General features: G+C 42.0%; 1 protein-coding gene across 1 annotated transcript; it reads left to right on the forward strand.

Annotated features, from left to right (window-relative positions):
* Positions 1-1,538: 1,538 nt before the first annotated feature.
* Positions 1,539-14,080, forward strand: LOC127773149 (uncharacterized). The gene is made up of 11 exons (XM_052299178.1): positions 1,539-4,660; positions 4,796-5,035; positions 5,662-5,791; positions 9,692-9,844; positions 9,958-10,163; positions 10,262-10,331; positions 10,802-11,008; positions 11,158-11,381; positions 12,296-12,374; positions 12,445-12,582; positions 13,133-14,080. The coding sequence occupies exons 1-11, from the start codon at positions 1,707-1,709 to the stop codon at positions 13,325-13,327; spliced, it is 4,596 nt and encodes a 1,531-aa protein (XP_052155138.1). The 5' UTR covers positions 1,539-1,706; the 3' UTR covers positions 13,328-14,080.
* Positions 14,081-17,047: the final 2,967 nt, after the last annotated feature.

Below are 17,047 nucleotides of genomic sequence, written 5' to 3' on the forward strand. Positions count from 1 at the left end.
AGACCACAGGAAAAATGCAGGAATTAGATGAGAGAGATAGACTCTGGGAAAGTTTTCCAAGAGGTTAGAGTGGATGTTAAATTTCCTATGATTTTGATCTAGAATTGTAGGAATAGGAAAGTTTCCTACGTTTTTCCTTTTCTCATTCCTACGAATCAAAGGCATGAATAGTGTAGGATTTCAATTCCTTTGTTTTTCCTCCATTTTCCCTCCAATTCAAAGGGGGCCTAAAAAAATTTTTTTTTGTTCCCATTTGCCACCTGATCTCCACTAATTTCTCTCACATATGTGTCACTTTTTGCCACTTTCCGACCAGGTGGCTGTTTTTATTTTTCAATTCATCCTATCCGACATGGATGCCCCGAAAAAAAAGGCAATGTCAGATTACTATGGGGTCTTTAGATACAGGGGTCAAAAGTTTTGGCGTGTCACATCTGGTATTATATAGGGTGTCACATGGGGTGTTCGAGCACTGATAAAAAAACTAATTACAGAATCCGTCAGTAAACCACGAGATGAATTTATTAAGCCTAATTAATACGTCTTAGCACGTGTTTCCTGTAGCACCATATTGTTAAATCATGGAGCAGTTAGGCTTAAAATATTCGTCTCATAAAGTAGTCGCAATCTGTGCAATTAGTTATTTTTAGTCTATATTTAATACTTCATGCATGTATTCAAACGTTTGATATGATATAGTGTAAAGTTTTGAGGTGGGATCTAAACAGACCCTCTAATACTAATATGCGTCCTAATCCCTACATTAAAAAAATCAAATTATTATTCAACAAGGTTTAGTAAGTCATATAAAAAAATCACAAGGGCAAAATTATCCTTTCATGTGCCTTCTAACAGCAAGCAAGCCATGTACATTTTTTTGAATTGGGGACAAATAGAGGGAGAGGCAAGTTTGCGAGGGCAAATAAGAGAATCAGTTAACATCTGAGGACAAATATAAAATTCTCTCATGATTAGTAGATATAGAACTCTCAAAATAATTCTGTTTCTGAATTTGCATTCGCTCTCGCCAAACTTATTCTTGTGCATACTTGTTTATTATATATAAAAGAAGTGCACATCCGCATAAGAAAATCTCACCAAACCAAACATCTTATCTGAGGCACGATTCCTATACACGTAAAATAGAGCGAATCACCGGTGTATAGTTAATTAAGTATTTACTAATTTTTAAAATATAAATTAATATGAATTTTTAAAGCAATTTTCGTATAGAATTTTTTTTTAAAACACATGTTTAATATTTTAGAAAACGTGCACGTCGAAAATAAGAGCGGTGAGCTGAGAACTCTCTAAAAAAGAACACAACCTTAAAAACGAATCAACAAACGGGTTCATTGTTGTTCATCCTCCAAGAAAAAAAAAAACAAAACAAACAAACAAAAAAAACCAGGCAACCCCACCCCACCGCACCCAAATTCAAAAAAATCGTCGTCGTCCACAGCTTTACGGACACGTCCCAAACGGTCAAAATCCCCAACACACAGAGCAGAATAGGCCCAACCCAACTGCGCGACACGCACCGCCACCCCTCTCCTCTCTCCCGCACCGCATCGCCTTCGCCGCGTTCCCCACGCAACCCCATTCCTCCTCCCTCCAACGCTTCTCCCCCCCAAATCGGACCCACCCATAACACCCTCCCCTCCCCTCCAATCCCACGCCGCCGCAGCCGCCGCCGCCGCCGGCCGATGACGCCGGCGGTAGCAGCGCCAGCCCCCTACCCCACCACGGGCCAGAACCCTAGCGGCACCCCGCTCCCCGCCGCCGCCATGGGCAACCCCAACCTGGGGCTCGGCCTCGCCTCCTCCTCCGATCACGCCGCGGGACCGCCTCCTCCTTCCCGCCGCGCCCCGCGTCTGGCCAAGCGGCGCCACGCGGCGGCCTCCTCCCGCTCCCGCCAGCCGCCACCGGCGTCACCCGCTGCGGCGCCGTGGAATCCGTTCGGCGGAGGGGGCGGCGGCGGTACGGACGCATCGGGGCAGGATGGGATCGGGGGGATCGCGCCGGGTGGCGTTGGTGTTGGCGCCGGGGAGGGTCAGGACGGCGGATTCGTGTTTGGCGGTGCGGCTTCTGCCACGAGTCAGCAGCCTCCAGTGGCGTCATCCAATGGAGAAGCCCCCTTCGTGTTCGGGAGCGTCAGGGACAGCTTGCCTCCGTTCGACGAGGGATGGGCGGCTTCGGCGAAGCTGCCCGAGAAAATGGGGAGGATGAATCTTCAGACTCGTGGTGAGAGTAGCGTCAATGCCAACAAGAAGGATAGGAGCTCCATTTTTGGAGTTGATATACCTGGTTTGGTTCTCAACAGTGAAGTGAATGTGCTCCCGGAGAAATTGACGCAGTTGAATTTAGGCACCAGAGTGCCGTTGCAGGGTGATAATGGCGTGCCAAAAACATTCGTGTTTGGAGGCAATGGAAGCGGGCCTTCTTCTGATGGTACTAGTTCTGATGTCCACCGTGCAGGTTCATATGCTTCTGCCAATGCAAATGGTGTTGCAGAGAAGCTGACACAATATGGTATAGGCAATCGAGCGCCTTTGGGAAGGATGGGTACTGAATCTACCAATGATGCACCACCAGTTTTTGTGTTTGGAGGGAACGTATCCAGTGACCATGCGGATAGGACTAATGATGTTTCTTCTGGTGCTAATACCAATCCATCTGATACATTCAATGTTACTGATGGCACAGGTCTGTGTCCTGAGAAGATAAGTGATGTTCCCTTTCAGCAGAAGGGAAGTGGAGGTAGTAGTCGTCAAGCCGAAGCGTTTGTCTTTGGGAGTACTTCTAATGAGGGCAGTGTTTTTTCCTCTGCTGCCAACAGTGATGCTTTTGTTCCACCTAGTAGTGTTAATAATTTGCCTCCAGAGTTGCCATCATGTTTGAATATAGGAGGTGGAGTTACACAGTGCAAACAAAGTGATAATTCTGGTTATCCATCAGAGGCATTTGTATTTGGAAGTGATGCTTCCTTGAGCTCACACTCTTCAAAAAAGGTAATGGACGATCGTGGCAATTTTGTCACTGGTGCAAATTCAAAGGCATTTACCTCAGTTCATGGTAACATGGAGAGCACACTTCCAGCCAGGATGACAAAACTGAACTTAGGCCATGGAGCCCCATCCAACAACAATAAAGATGAAACTGCTCACCAGCCACCAGAAGTATCTGGTTTTGGAACTAATGCAGCCACAACCTTTTCTTCTGCCCAGGCAGCAAGCATGCCATTCACAAGCATTCAAACTAATGTATCCTTTGAACTAAAGGGTAATGGAGGGAACTTGGCTAATGAGGATATTGGAAACATTACACATTCTAGATCAGATAATGATCAAGGTTATGGGCCTAGTAGTTTTGTTTTCAGTAGTGGCAGCAATGCCGTCCCTCCTTCCGAAGGATATGCAGAACATGCATTACAAGAGGACATCAAGAAATTAAACATCAATAGGGAAGGGGCTTCAGTCGGATCTACTAAAGTGAATGGATCTTCCCAATTTGTGTTCAGAAGTAAAGCAGAAGCCATTCCAGTATTTGGTGCTATTCCCCAGCCCAATGTTCCGGAGTCACGCGCATTTTCACATTCAAATCATTCATCTAGCTTCTCTACTTCTGGAAATGATATGCCATCTTTCAGTTTCAAAACTACAAATACAGCAAGTGATACTATTCCTGGTGAATCTTGTGCAGTCAGACAAGAGCCAGCCTGGTGTTCAAGAGAGAGCTTATTTGGTATTGACTATATAAAATCAGCATATAGAGATAAAAAGGAAGCGCATAAAAACGCAAGGAAAAATAAAAGGCCCACCAAGTTAAAGCAGCATGCTCAACCCCATCACTTTGCTTCTCAAGAAACATGCACCACTGGGCCAGACATGGATTTAGCAGGTGACTACTCACCAATGGATTGTTCTCCTTATTCAGCTACAGTTGAACAGGTAGCAAAAGAACAGGTAGCAAAAGAAGCATCAGTGATGTCTGATCAGTCCGTTCATATACATGATTATGGTGTCTCAAACCAGAGCTCCAGTTGTGCTGAAGATCTAGTTTCTGCAACTGAGCACTTGGTTATTGATGCAGATCTTCCAACATGCGAAGATGAAGGTAGAATTCCCAATGTAGACACATCTGCGAACAGCTTTGCTAGCAGCTTTTCTAGTTTTGATGAAGAAGTAACTATACCTATCGCACCACAACCTTCTTCCTCCAATATGCATGACACTGCTAATGGTAAACCTAAATCAGCCCCAGCTGAAGTTTGGGATGATGCTTATAGGCTCAACGATCAAGGGCAAGCCTATGAAGAGAATGGCTACAGAACAGCACACGAGATTGGTGAACATGCCACTTTCCAAGAAAGCTCAGAAGATTTTAGTGGGCTGAACTTTACCTTCGGTGCTTCTACATCTCCCCAAAGCTCCGTGTCAACACAAAGACGTAACACTAGAAGGAAGGTAAGAACTAAGTCTGGTCAACTGCCTAAGCCTTCAGTTACTCAGGCTTATGTACAGCCAAAATCATCACTAGACAAAAAGACCATGCAGTTTTCCCCTGAAAAAAATAAAGCAGGGGATTCAGCAGATGAGCAGTCAACAAGAGGTGCATCAACTTCTGCAGCCTTGGAGACTTGTGAAACCTGGCGTACAAGGTTTGTATGAACACAGTTTAATTCTGTTTGTCTGTTGTTGTCTTTTTCATGTCATATATATCTTTTTACATGGCATTATGTGATCATTCAAATTTGATTTTGATATACCATATCTTTTCATTTTATTTTGGCCAGTGGAAATCAAGCCTACACAAATGGTCACTTTGCTACAGCGGAGGAGTATTATACCCGTGGAATAAATTCTGTTTCCGGTCATGATTCTTCTGGATACTGTTCCCGTGCACTGATGCTTTGCTACAGCAACCGTGCAGCTACCAGGATGTCTCTCGGGAGAATGAGAGAAGCTCTTCAGGATTGTTTGATTGCTACATCAATTGATCCTACCTTTCTCAAGGCTAAAGTTAGAGCTGCAAAGTAAGAAGTTGCTACAGCAACCCAACTAATTCTTTTAATGTTTAAATGAAATAGTATATCTTATTCAGTGATAACAAATCAATTAGTATGATTGAGAACTTCATTTGAACATGGTGCACTTATATGTTCTTTTTCTGGAAAGCACCCTGCATAGTGGAATGTACTGCTTTTATCATGGAAGATGATGCAATAGATATCTAAATACTTTTGTAATGCGCATACTTGTAAAACCAGAGCTGCATGTTCCAGGTGTATTAGTACTGTCTTAATTAGAATATTCAAATATTCACTATATAACTAATGTATGCTTTGGAGAAACTGAACTGTAGTCCGCTGATGTTTTTCCCTTGAAACATGTGCCTTTATGTTGTACTGGATTACTCTGGAGAGGTTATTCACTCTTGTTACTTTGATTGAAGATACCACCTTCATACCTTCTAAGGAATTTGTAGGCTAATTTTATTATGCATGTGTATAACCCATGCTGTTTTGACTATCACTCTGTCAGGCCCATTAGAACCTTGTCCGGGCCATGGGATTTTTCTGGATTCCTGTAGGAATTGAGCCGTTTCTGTGATGGGACTCATTGATTTAGTTATCTAACTTGGTACCGTATATGGATGCAGCTGTCAACTTGCACTCGGGGATCTTGAAGATGCATTAAGGAGTTACACTGCCTGTTTAACGTCCAGTAAGACTTCTGGTTCTGACAGAAAAATGCTCGCTGAGGCTTCTGATGGTCTTGAAAGAGTTCAGGTGTGCTATATTTCTGCTCAGGGATCACTTTAAGTTCTTTATTTTGTGTTAATTACTATCCATGTGTTTTGTTCCTTTTGCTATCTACTTTTCGTTTATGGAAATTTCAAAGAATATATAATTACTAATTTGTTATTTATTAAGTTTTTTAGAACTATAAGGGCTCATTCGGTTTAAAAGATTTCCAAAGGATTATTGTAGGAATTGAACCTAATTTTTTTTCTATGTGCATCATTCTTTTCATAGAAATAGATCCTACTCCCTCCGTCCCTAAATATAAGGGATTTTGGTTGGATGTGATGTATCCTAGTACAATGAATTTGGACAGGCTTTATGTCCAGATTCATCATACTAGGATGTGTCACATCTAACCAAAATCCCTTATATTTAGGGACGGAGGGAGTACCAAATTCCTAAGGATTGTAGTCTTACAACCTTATTCCATAGGATTCTAAGCATGAGGTGAGAGCTCTTGGAAAAATTCCTAACGATTGGAGTGCATGTGTCGTCCTAATCCTTTACTTTTCCTATTCCTATGATTTGGAAATCCTATGAACCGAATAAGCCCTAACTATTCTTAGTTACTTTAATCAACACCTCACAAAAATTGACTTTTAGTGGAACACATGCAAAGAATAGTTTTACAGGGAGTAGTGGTGTGGTTCATATAACCATCTACAGCCATAGTTGTTACTTGGGAGTAAGTAGTAAATTTTGAGTCCCTAGGAGGCAATTTGCCAAATAGTCATTTAATAGGTCAACTTGTTGACTAGGTACTGGTAATGGCTTGGCTTTCAGCTCCTGATAAGTATACTATACTGCTGATGGTGAGTAAGTAGAGTAGCAGAGAGAAAGGTAGCCTAAGTAGGACGTGAAGCGATGTGCTACCATCCACTGTTGCACAGTTGCAGTTGACTTCTTTGTTATGCTGCTGCTTCTGTTTCTGCTTCTTGCCTTCTCCCGCAGTCCGCTCTACACAACTACACCTCTGTCACCCTCCAAAGCTTGCCAGTGGCTGTTCGGACCGTAAGATTGGTTTCGGATCTTATACAGTCCTACAGTTTGCTAACAGGACTCCTACCCCGATTTGCATGGTCACCAGATCTGGCCGACTAACAGGACAAAGCTGATATGGATATTAAGGAGTGTCCACTGTCCAGTGATGTTGGGAGGAGAAAGCCAACAAGAGAGAGGTCAGTGTCATGGGTATAGACGTGGTGAACTTCATAGCTTGAGGGCTGAAATCTGAGCTGGATTGGCCCATCTCATCATTTCCTTCCTTTCTCTTCATTTTTTTGTTTGCATCAATCACTAGTACCACCTTTACCTGTTGTTTCATGAGTCATGACGCCATGACGGCAAAACCTCTTCTGTCTCCCCCTTCCTTTCCTCTGCCTTCCTGTCCCTTCCAGCTGATCTGTTCCTGGTGTTTCTTCCGGACGTGATGATTAATCGAAGAATCTTAAGTTGACCAACTAGGTGTTCATGTTGAGTCATGGCCTAAAATTGCCCTCAGGGACCGACCGAGCGATTAATGGCAGTTAGTTGGACAACTTAGCAAACAGTTTGCCGGAAATGAAAATTAGGAAAAAAAAATTCTGAATTAGGATTGTAAAAGGTACCCTCGATGAAGTGTATGACATTTTATACATGGGCCACCCCCACTGATATATGAAGTTTTTTCACGACAAATCTAATTATACTGATTTCAGATGATCAACCTTCATAGACTTTTACATAGTAATGGTCTACGAAGATTTATCTTTGTCTTTACTATCCTAGGAAGAGCTGTCAACTACGGCCCATCATGTCTTACTATAGAAATTCAGTATACAGCTTTCATGAACATTCTGATCTTTGTTGCAATTACTATATTTCCAATATCATTCTGTTCATATCACTGTATTAGCAGGCTCTATTATCTAGCCTTTTACATCACCGCGGAACACTGGTAATCTGTTGATCAATCTGATGCTCGCACTATTGGGTTCTCTTTCCCGTTTGCACATCTAACATCTTAATGGTGGCCAGTTTCTGTTTAATCATTTTCACATGCACCATTATGTCCAATAAAAGAGGATATCATAGGGACTAAATACACATGATAATATAAAGGAATTCTATTCTGGTAGTGGAAGTTATTTTATTGACGAATGATGACTGTGCTTGCACGGAGTACTAGTCATTGCCTTGTATTGATATCCAAGGGATTCCAGTCGTTATCCTCTGTACCAGACACCAAAAGTCCGTAAGCAAACCATTGTCATTGTTAGAATGGAAGGAATTGGTAGTAAATGCTTATTCTGCCAAAATTATCTGTTTGCACCTGATATTACCTCGGTTTGTTAAGATATACTTGAGTTGCAATTATCTTGGGCTTCCTCTTACAATTCGGAAACCAACCAAGGCTGACCTGCTGCCTTTAGTGGACAAAGTAGCGGACAATCTCCCGGGTTGGAAAGCTTCCTTGATGAATAAAGCTGGCCGGCTCACAGCTGTTAGGGCGGTTCTTTCAGCCATCCCTATTTATGCAATGATGACACTGGATCTTCCTAAATGGGTGCTTAAAGCCATTGACAAGAGGCGCCGTGGTTTTTTATGGAAAGGGAGTGACAATGCAAATGGAGGAAACTGCTTGGTCTCTTGGGATCGAGTGTGTCGACCCCTGTCTTTAGGGGGACTTGGTATTCTTAATCTTGAAAAGATGGGGTGGGCTTTGCGCATGAGATGGCTTTGGCTGCAAAAAACAGACTCATCTAGGCCTTGGGCCGGTTTATCCATCAATGTGCCCAAAAATGTCCACTCTCTTTTTGCTGTGGCTGTCAAAACTATCCTTGGAAATGGAGAACATACCAAGTTTTGGAGTGACAGATGGCTGCAAGGAAAGACGATTGCTGAGCTAGCCCCTAATCTTTTCGCCTTAATCCCTAAAAGAGCAAGAAAGCAACGTTCTGTGGCACAAGCTTTGACAAATAGAAGTTGGGTTGCTGACATCCAAGGGGGGCTTTTGGTCCAGCTTCTTGCTGAGTACCTGGCCATTTGGGATCTAGTAGAAGAGGTGGTGCTGCTACAAGATGTCCAGGATCAGCATGTTTGGAAGCTTACTGCAGATGGCGTTTACACTTGCAAATCAACTTATGAAGCCTATTTCTTGGGTTCGATTCATTTTGCTCCCTGGAAACGTATTTGGAAGTGTTGGGCTCCCCTCCGGTGCAAATTCTTCATTTGGCTGGCCATCAATAATAGGTGTTGGACAGCCGATCGTCTAGCTACGCGTGGGCTGCAGCACACAGTGATCTGCCCCCTTTGTGATCAAAGTGAAGAATCCATCCAACACATTTTGATCTCTTGTGTTTTTTCTCGCCAAGTTTGGACGGCAATCTTTTTGAGACTAGGGTTAGCTGAGGCTGTGCCTCAACCCTCTACCGACCGCTTTCTGAGGTGGTGGAGCCAAGCAACAAAGAACCGGCCGAAGGAGGTGCTGAAAAGGGATTAACTCCTTGGTAACCTTAGTAGCTTGGGAGATTTGGAAGCACCGCAATGACTGCGTTTTCAATAACGCCAATCCTAGAGTAGCGACGGTCTTGCAAGTGATAGAAAATGAGGGCCATCTTTGGGGTGTCGCTGGAGCTTCTCGCCTTCAAAAGCTCCTTAGTGGGACGGCTAATCTAGGCAACTAAGCTCCCCGGGTTGTCTAGTGTGTGTGGGTCTTGGTAGGAGGGCTCGGGCACTCCTACTTTGGTTTTTTCTTTGTGTTGTGTTTTTGTATTGTTTTTTCTTCCCCTTAATGAAATGAAATGCAGCTCTCCTGCGTTTTCGAGAAAAAACAAGTATTCTTTTTCTGCTTGTTATAGCATCATACCTTGTTGATACAATGACATCATTTAATCTATACTTCAGAGTGTGGTGGATTGGATATCGCTATCGGAGGAACTTCTTAAGAAAAGAACAGTGTCCGAAGCAACAACTGCTTTACAATTTATCTCCAATGCGTTGCACATAAGTTCACACTCAGATAAACTAATGGAGATGAAAGCAGAGGCGCTACTGACGGTCTGTAATTTCTTCTCGTTCGCTGTTTTATATCCATGTTTTTTTTGTGAACTATTACACTATTGTATGTCTTAGTGCTTCCTGCTTACTAATATGGTTGTTGCACTGTACAGCTACGGAAATATGAAGAAGTCATTCAACTATGCCAGGAAACAGTTGTGTTAGCTGAAAAGAATTCCAGTGCATCTGAAACTACGGAATGGTCAGGGAGGCTCTGGCGGACATATCTCATTTGCAAGACTTACTTCCTTTCAGGCAAACTTGAAGATGCTCTCGAGTTGCTAAATAAGCACCAGCAAGTGACAAATGTCAAAGAGAGGTAAATTTCTCATGTCCTATGAGTTACATTTCTTTCTTTTTTTTCCTTTGTAAGTTTTTCTTGTTATATTTAACTCCTGAATGGGGCTACTCTTGCAGTGAAGGGAGAACATCTCAGGAATGTTTCTCATCTTTGTCTACTACCATTAGGGAACTTCTTTCCCATAAGGTATGCTCCGTTTGTTTAACATATTTTGTGGGAAATGAACTTTGATGATATTTGTCCTGTCATATCTACCTATGTTCTTTATTGAGTCTGTTCTAATATTTAAATTTGCTCTGTCCAGAACTATAATTGCTATTCCCTTCTGGTTTTAAGGAATATGATATTTCTCAGCAGGAAATGTTGCATAATTTTTGAAGTGACAGTACTTTGCTGTCTATCATATCGATACATGATTTCTTTCTTGCAGTCAGAACTGCATTTTTTATTCAACTTTAGCAACTTCTACTGTTTTACTGAGTAGGATGTGCAAGAAATAAACAACTTATTGACTCCCAGGATAATTAGTAACTATGAGTGCATCTCTATTTCCTATGTTTGACGCAACATCACAGAATGAGCAAGAAACCGATTAGATAGCCTTTCATTTTTGTTAATGATAACTTAATATTTTTTGTGCTCATGTTGCTTTTTAGGCTGCTGGGAATGAAGCATTTCAAGCTCGTCGATACTCAGAGGCTGTAGAACAATATTCAGCAGCATTGGCACGTAATAGTGATTCACGCCCCTTTTCAGCTGTCTGTTTTTGCAATCGTGCTGCTGCATACCAAGCACTCGGTCAAGTTACTGATGCTATAGCAGATTGTTCGCTAGCCATGGTTCTTGATGCAACTTATCTGAAGGTAAAGTGCAGTAGCTCTTGTTTTATGATGCACAGTTATCATTTTGCACACATTTACATATGCATAATATGTGATACATTTATTATATATGGACTGTTTTAGCCTTATGTGGTTGTGCATGGATTTCATTAATGGCTTCTTAATTTCAGGCAATTTCAAGAAGAGCCACCTTATACGAAATGATCAGGGATTATGGACAAGCTGCTAATGATTTACGGAAGCTCATATCACTTATTGAAAAGCAAGCTAATAACTCTGGATTGTCACCAAAAGTTTTGAACAAGCATAGCGATCTGAAGCAGGCGCGCACCCGACTTTTATCTGTAGAGGATGAAGCAAAAAGAGATACTCCCTTGAATTTGTATTTAATCTTGTAAGTTTTTTCTAAATTAACCTTACCTTCTTTTTGTTTATTAAAGTGTTGTTTTTGCCCCCAGGTTTTTAACCAACCTTAATATTTGCTTTCAATGCATATCTCTGACATTTGATTTTTTACCTACTGTTCTCATTGATCTAGTGGAACAAATTAATCTAGAATCTATAATGTAGTGATTCCTTTTTCCCCTTGCCAAGAGCACTGCTGCATGTGTTGGATTAGATTTTCTCGATAGCACAAGACAGCTGTTTTATAGGAGAATCAATACTTTGCTACTTCATCTAGCCACAGTCACACACATGATTTAGGACATCAACTCCATTGTGATGAGTACAGCTGCTCATGTCATATTATGTTGCATACTTGTATGATCTCATTTTAATTGGGTGTCACCCTTTCTAACTATTGGCGAATCTGTTAGAACCTCAATGGTTACTCTCATTGAGAAGAGGATGGCACAAGAGATGGGGCAATTTTCTGGTTTTCTCTCATTCACAAACATAAAGCCATACCTTCCCGAGGAAGGTTGGATACATATATATATAGCCATAGCTGGCTGCAAGCCTATTGCTGCACTCTTCTAGTCTAAAATTCGAAATTTGAAAGGGATGCTGTCCTAGAGGGCATCCCAACTGAATAAAGCATAAAGGGGGGCATAAAGGAGATGCTAACCGCTGCTGTCCTACTAACCGCAGCTGTCCTAGCAACTGAAAATATGCTAAAGGAGTAGATGCTGTCCTGAAAAGGTGAAACTACCCAAAAGCAAAAGAAAGAATCACAAACAAGGACCACAAAGACTTATCCATCAGAATCATCTATATTTTAATGAGACGAAGCAAATTAATAATCTCTTATTATGTGGAGATAACTTAATTAGTTGTTTCTCTTCTCTCCTGCCCCCTCTTTTGCAGGGGAATTGAACCATCTTCATCTCCAGCAGATATTAAGAAGGCATACCGGAAGGCTGCACTGAGGCATCACCCAGATAAGGTTTACATTGTTTCAGAGAATTTCTTGTTGGATTCACACAAAGCATCTGTAACACTATTTTGACCTGCAGGCTGCACAATTGCTAGTGAGGAATGAAAAGCCTGATGATGGGTTTTGGAGGGATGTCGCCAAGGAGGTTCATGCAGATGCTGACCATCTATTTAAAGCAATTGGGGAGGCTTATAATGTTCTTTCAGACTCTGACAAGGTAAAGCACAAAAACAATTAAATATGCTTATGAAAAGTGGTAACCGAGTAATATTTTCACGCGCCACTCATCGTAGATTTTTTCAATGGATCAAATCTCGACCAATTCATTATTTTCATACCTGGAAGTTTCCAAGATAGCATTGGTAACATATTTGCAAAATTTAAGCCTCAACTAAACATTCTGCAAGGATGCTTTTAGGTCGCCAGATACTTTGTGAGAATATAGCTCTGTTACTATATATCTTCCCTTTTCTTTTTGGTTGATCCACCATCTAGATGCGTGGATGCTGTAATCTTTACTGCTCCTGCACATTCTCTCTAAATAATAATAATAATGGGCAATGCCACTATGAGCAGACGCTGGGTACATACTAGTAATGGAGAAGCCTATACCTACCATATTTTGGAAAATTTGGATGTGCTTGCTACAATGCTACAGTGCTTATTGATGGCAGAAATATGAAGTTTCATTTTGTTATAAAATGACCATTGTTTTTTAATTTAAATTTCCTGCAAAACAAAGTTGTTCACCTGATTTCCTTTTGCAGCGCCAAGAATATGATATCGAAGAGAATTTAAGAAGTGCTACAAAAAGAGTCTCCAAGGGAGGGAGGATGCACAGGTCCCCTGAACAGCGGTACACCAAACAGTATGATAGGGGTTTTAACCCTCGTCCGTGGCAGTCAAATAGATCAAGTGGATCCCGCTCACGGTGGTCTGGATACGATGATGATTACTGGTGAATTTATTGGTAGATGCTTATGGTGAGATCTTAATGTGACAGGGATCCATTACATCTGTTACATATGGAGCAAGGCCTCCTTGCACCATGGTGCCCACCATTTGTTCTCTCTGGAGTGCTAGGTGCTGCCCCTGGAGTCCTGGTGCGCTAACTTGGCCATCCTCATTACACAAGGGATGTGCCGCATGCGACAGCTTTTTTGACTGTCCAGCAGCGTCTTCTTGGTCCTTTCGTTTGGAGAGGGTGGATCATGGAGCTACAAGGATTGGTTGGTTGGGATGATCAGTTTTGACACTTCGGATGTTGTAGCTTGAACAGCAGACAATGCATTGTTTGGGAGTGGGACATCAACCAATCTTGGTTGACATGATATGGTCTCGAGCCTGCCTGAACACTAACACCAACATCAAATGCTAACATGAAGGATATAAATGTCAGGCTCCCTATACGTGGAAGGATATAGTTTTGTCCGGTGCAAGATATATTCTTCGAAGATAGTAGGACGAAAGACACTGTCGCGTGTGCCGAGGTTGAGGGTTTTGTTTTCTTGTTGACCGGCAATTTGGATGATGTACCATATGCTGAGTGCCTCTCAATGGGCAACAAAGAAAACATGATGTATAAGTTTATGCAGATTGCCTGTTGTTGAATGCGTTTTTGTTCTTCGCTACACTTGTTCTGGTCAAGGAAAGAAGAACCATGCTGAAGTGTTGGTTTGAACTTTGAAGGGCAATATCCAGCGTGCTTATTGGAACCTTTTCTGTTAGTACTCGATTTTTTTCTAATGTCGGAGTATGACCTTCAGCCTTGACACCCTCCTCCGTACTTGCGGATGGTTTAGGATTCACCAGGACCTTCCGAATGGCCTGTGTGTATATACTCTCTCCGTTTCACAATGTAAATCATTCTAGCATTTTCCACATTCATATTGATGTTAATGAATCTAGACATATATATTTATCTATCTAGATTCATTAACATAAATATGAATGTGGGAAATGTTAGAATGACTTACATTGTGAAACGGAGGAAGTGCTTTGTACAAGTTAGGAAAATGGTTGTTCAGACACCGTCACTCAGGGTTATACAAGCTAGCAGCCATACAAAATTCGATAGAAAAAATGTGGAATAAGTGAAAAACAAAAGCGCAAAACAAAAATTTGTACCACATTAAAGCAGGAAATGTTAGGTTTGAGATGCCAGTAGGCAGTAGGTCTAACTCAGAACAAATTTGTACACAACTTTTTCTTTTTTGAAAATAATTTGTACACATAACTAATAATCCATGCGAGTTAAGGATCATGCGTGCAAGACACGCAATGCAGCAGATGGGCGGAAGAGGTTTAGTCCAACCTCACATGCAATGTAGATAAGTGGTTATCTCAAAAAAAAATCTAGGGTTAATTTGATATGTGCCATTGCAAATATATCTATTCAGATAAATGTCATTATATGTAACACTACTAGATCATAGCAGAGAAAGAATTAGAGCAGGAGAGGTGAAGAACAGAGGAGGAGACAGAGTCGAGGAAGAAAGGGGCAGAGCAGAGTTGTTGAGAGGAGAGATTCGTTTTTCCTTTCTTCATTTCACACCTCTCTCATTACAGGGTTCCTTACTTATAAAGGTCATACATGCCAACCTGGCCGCTTGGCCGAATCACACAACACACATGCGCATACACCCACCCGACACGTTACTGTAAACGTCATCCTGGCGTTGTAGCTCGTCACGCGTGTGGCACAGGCGTGACAGTACCGTCCGCCGGAGAAACAGCTTGTCCCCAAGCTGGTGTTGATGGAAAGCGGGTCTTGAGCACTTCATAATCCTCCCAGGTAGCCTGATGCGCCGGTAAAGAAGACCACTTAATCAACACCTGAACATGTGCTGCATTGCCCTTTTTCACAAGCCGACGATCGAGTATTTCTTCAGGCCAAACGTCAGCGGCATCCAAAACCACAGGGTGAGGAAGAGAAGTAAAGACCGGTGTATGATCAGGAACATGTGCTTTCAACTGAGAGACATGAAAGACGGGATGAATCAAACTTGAGTCTGGTAACTGTAACCGATAAGCCGACTGACCAATTTTCTCCAGAATTTCAAATGGGCCAAAGAACTTGAAAGATAGTTTGGGGTATGGACGATTCACCACCGAAGATTGAGTATATGGCTGCAACTTCAGAAACACATGATCCCCAACTGCAAAGGATCGTTCAGACCGGCCTTTGTCTGCTTGATGCTTCATGCGCAACTGAGCCCGTTGCAGTTGTTGTTGTAAGAAAGCAGATAGCTGATTGCGTTCAGAAACAAGATCAACCACTGACTGATGGACTGAGGAGAGAAGTACTGGCACTTGACTGACATGAGGATCAGCTCCAAACAAAGCTTTATGAGGAGAACAACCCAATGCAGTGTGAAAAGAGGTATTGCACCAGTATTCTGCCAAGTGCAGCCATTTGTTCCACTTAGTTGGTGTTGCTTGAGTCATACAACGCAAGTACATTTCAAGACATTGATTAACATGCTCGGTCTGGCCGTCCGTTTGAGGATGATAAGCGGAGCTCATACTCAGAGTAGTGTCCCACACTTTGAACAAATCACTCCAAAATCGGCTGGTGAAAATTTTATCCCGATCTGAGACGATAGAATGAGGGATGCCATGTGTCTTGAAAACTGTTTTGTCAACTGCATTGGCCACTTGGAAAGCAATAAATGGATGACGCAAGGGAATAAAATGGGCAAACTTAGTGAATCTATCCACTACCACAAGAATGACAGTGAATCCATCAGACTTGGGAAGACCTTCGATAAAATCCATTGATATGTCCACCCAGGCTTCCTTAGGAATTGGTAATGGTGTTAACAAGCCAGGGAGCTTGCAGTGTTCAGACTTGGCCTGTTGACAAATCTAACACTGCTTAACAAAGTTAGTCACATCTGATTTCAGACCTACCCAAGAAAATAACTTCTTCATCCTTTGATAGGTAGCAGTAGAGCCAGAATGACCCCCAACAGGAGAAGAATGAAAAGCATTAATCAATTTCGTTTGTAATCCAGTGTTAGCTCCAATCCATACTCGGCCATGATGTCTGATTAATCCATCATGCAGAGAAAAACCTTGTGTATTAGGAGATTGAACAGCCAATTCGGTCAGCAAAGTTTGAGCAGCAGGATCCACTGGATAAGAATTTAACACCTCCTGGAGCCAGAGGGGAGAAGCCACTGACAGTGCAGCACAATGAGGTATAACAGGCATCCTGGACAGCGCATCAGCAACTATATTGTCAACTCCTTTTTTGTATTGAAAAGTATATTGAAAACCCATCAATTTAGTCATAACCTTCTGTTGCAAATCAGTTCCAAGAACTTGATCATTCAAGTGACATAAACTTTTGTGATCAGTGCGAATAGTAAAAGGGCAGCGCTGCAAATAACATCTCCATTTGTCAACAGCCATCATTATAGCCAAAAACTCTTTTTCATAGATAGAAAGTTTCTGATTAGCTGGTCCCAAAGCTTTGCTATAATAAGCAATAGGGTGATTCAACTGGCTGAGCACAGCACCAACTCCATAAGCACAGGTATCTGTCTCCAAAACAAAGGGAAGACTGAAATTAGGTAATGCTAGCACCGGGGTAGAACTCATGGCTAGTTTGAGCTGTTGAAAAGCTTGTTGAGCAGCATCTAACCAGAGGAATGCTTTCTTTTTTAATAACACTGTCA

The sequence above is a fragment of the Oryza glaberrima genome, chromosome 5, assembly GCF_000147395.1.
Source record: "Oryza glaberrima chromosome 5, OglaRS2, whole genome shotgun sequence".
Classification (NCBI taxonomy): Eukaryota; Viridiplantae; Streptophyta; class Magnoliopsida; order Poales; family Poaceae; genus Oryza; species Oryza glaberrima.

Excerpts from the sequence above, each read along its gene's own strand:
- LOC127773149 (XM_052299178.1), top strand. The coding sequence starts at position 1,707 with ATGACGCCGGCGGTAGCAGCGCCAGCCCCCTACCCCACCACGGGCCAG. Across the intron at positions 4,661-4,795 it reads TGTGAAACCTGGCGTACAAG|TGGAAATCAAGCCTACACAA; the intron begins GTTTGTATGAAC and ends TATTTTGGCCAG. Across the intron at positions 11,382-12,295 it reads TTGAATTTGTATTTAATCTT|GGGAATTGAACCATCTTCAT; the intron begins GTAAGTTTTTTC and ends CCTCTTTTGCAG.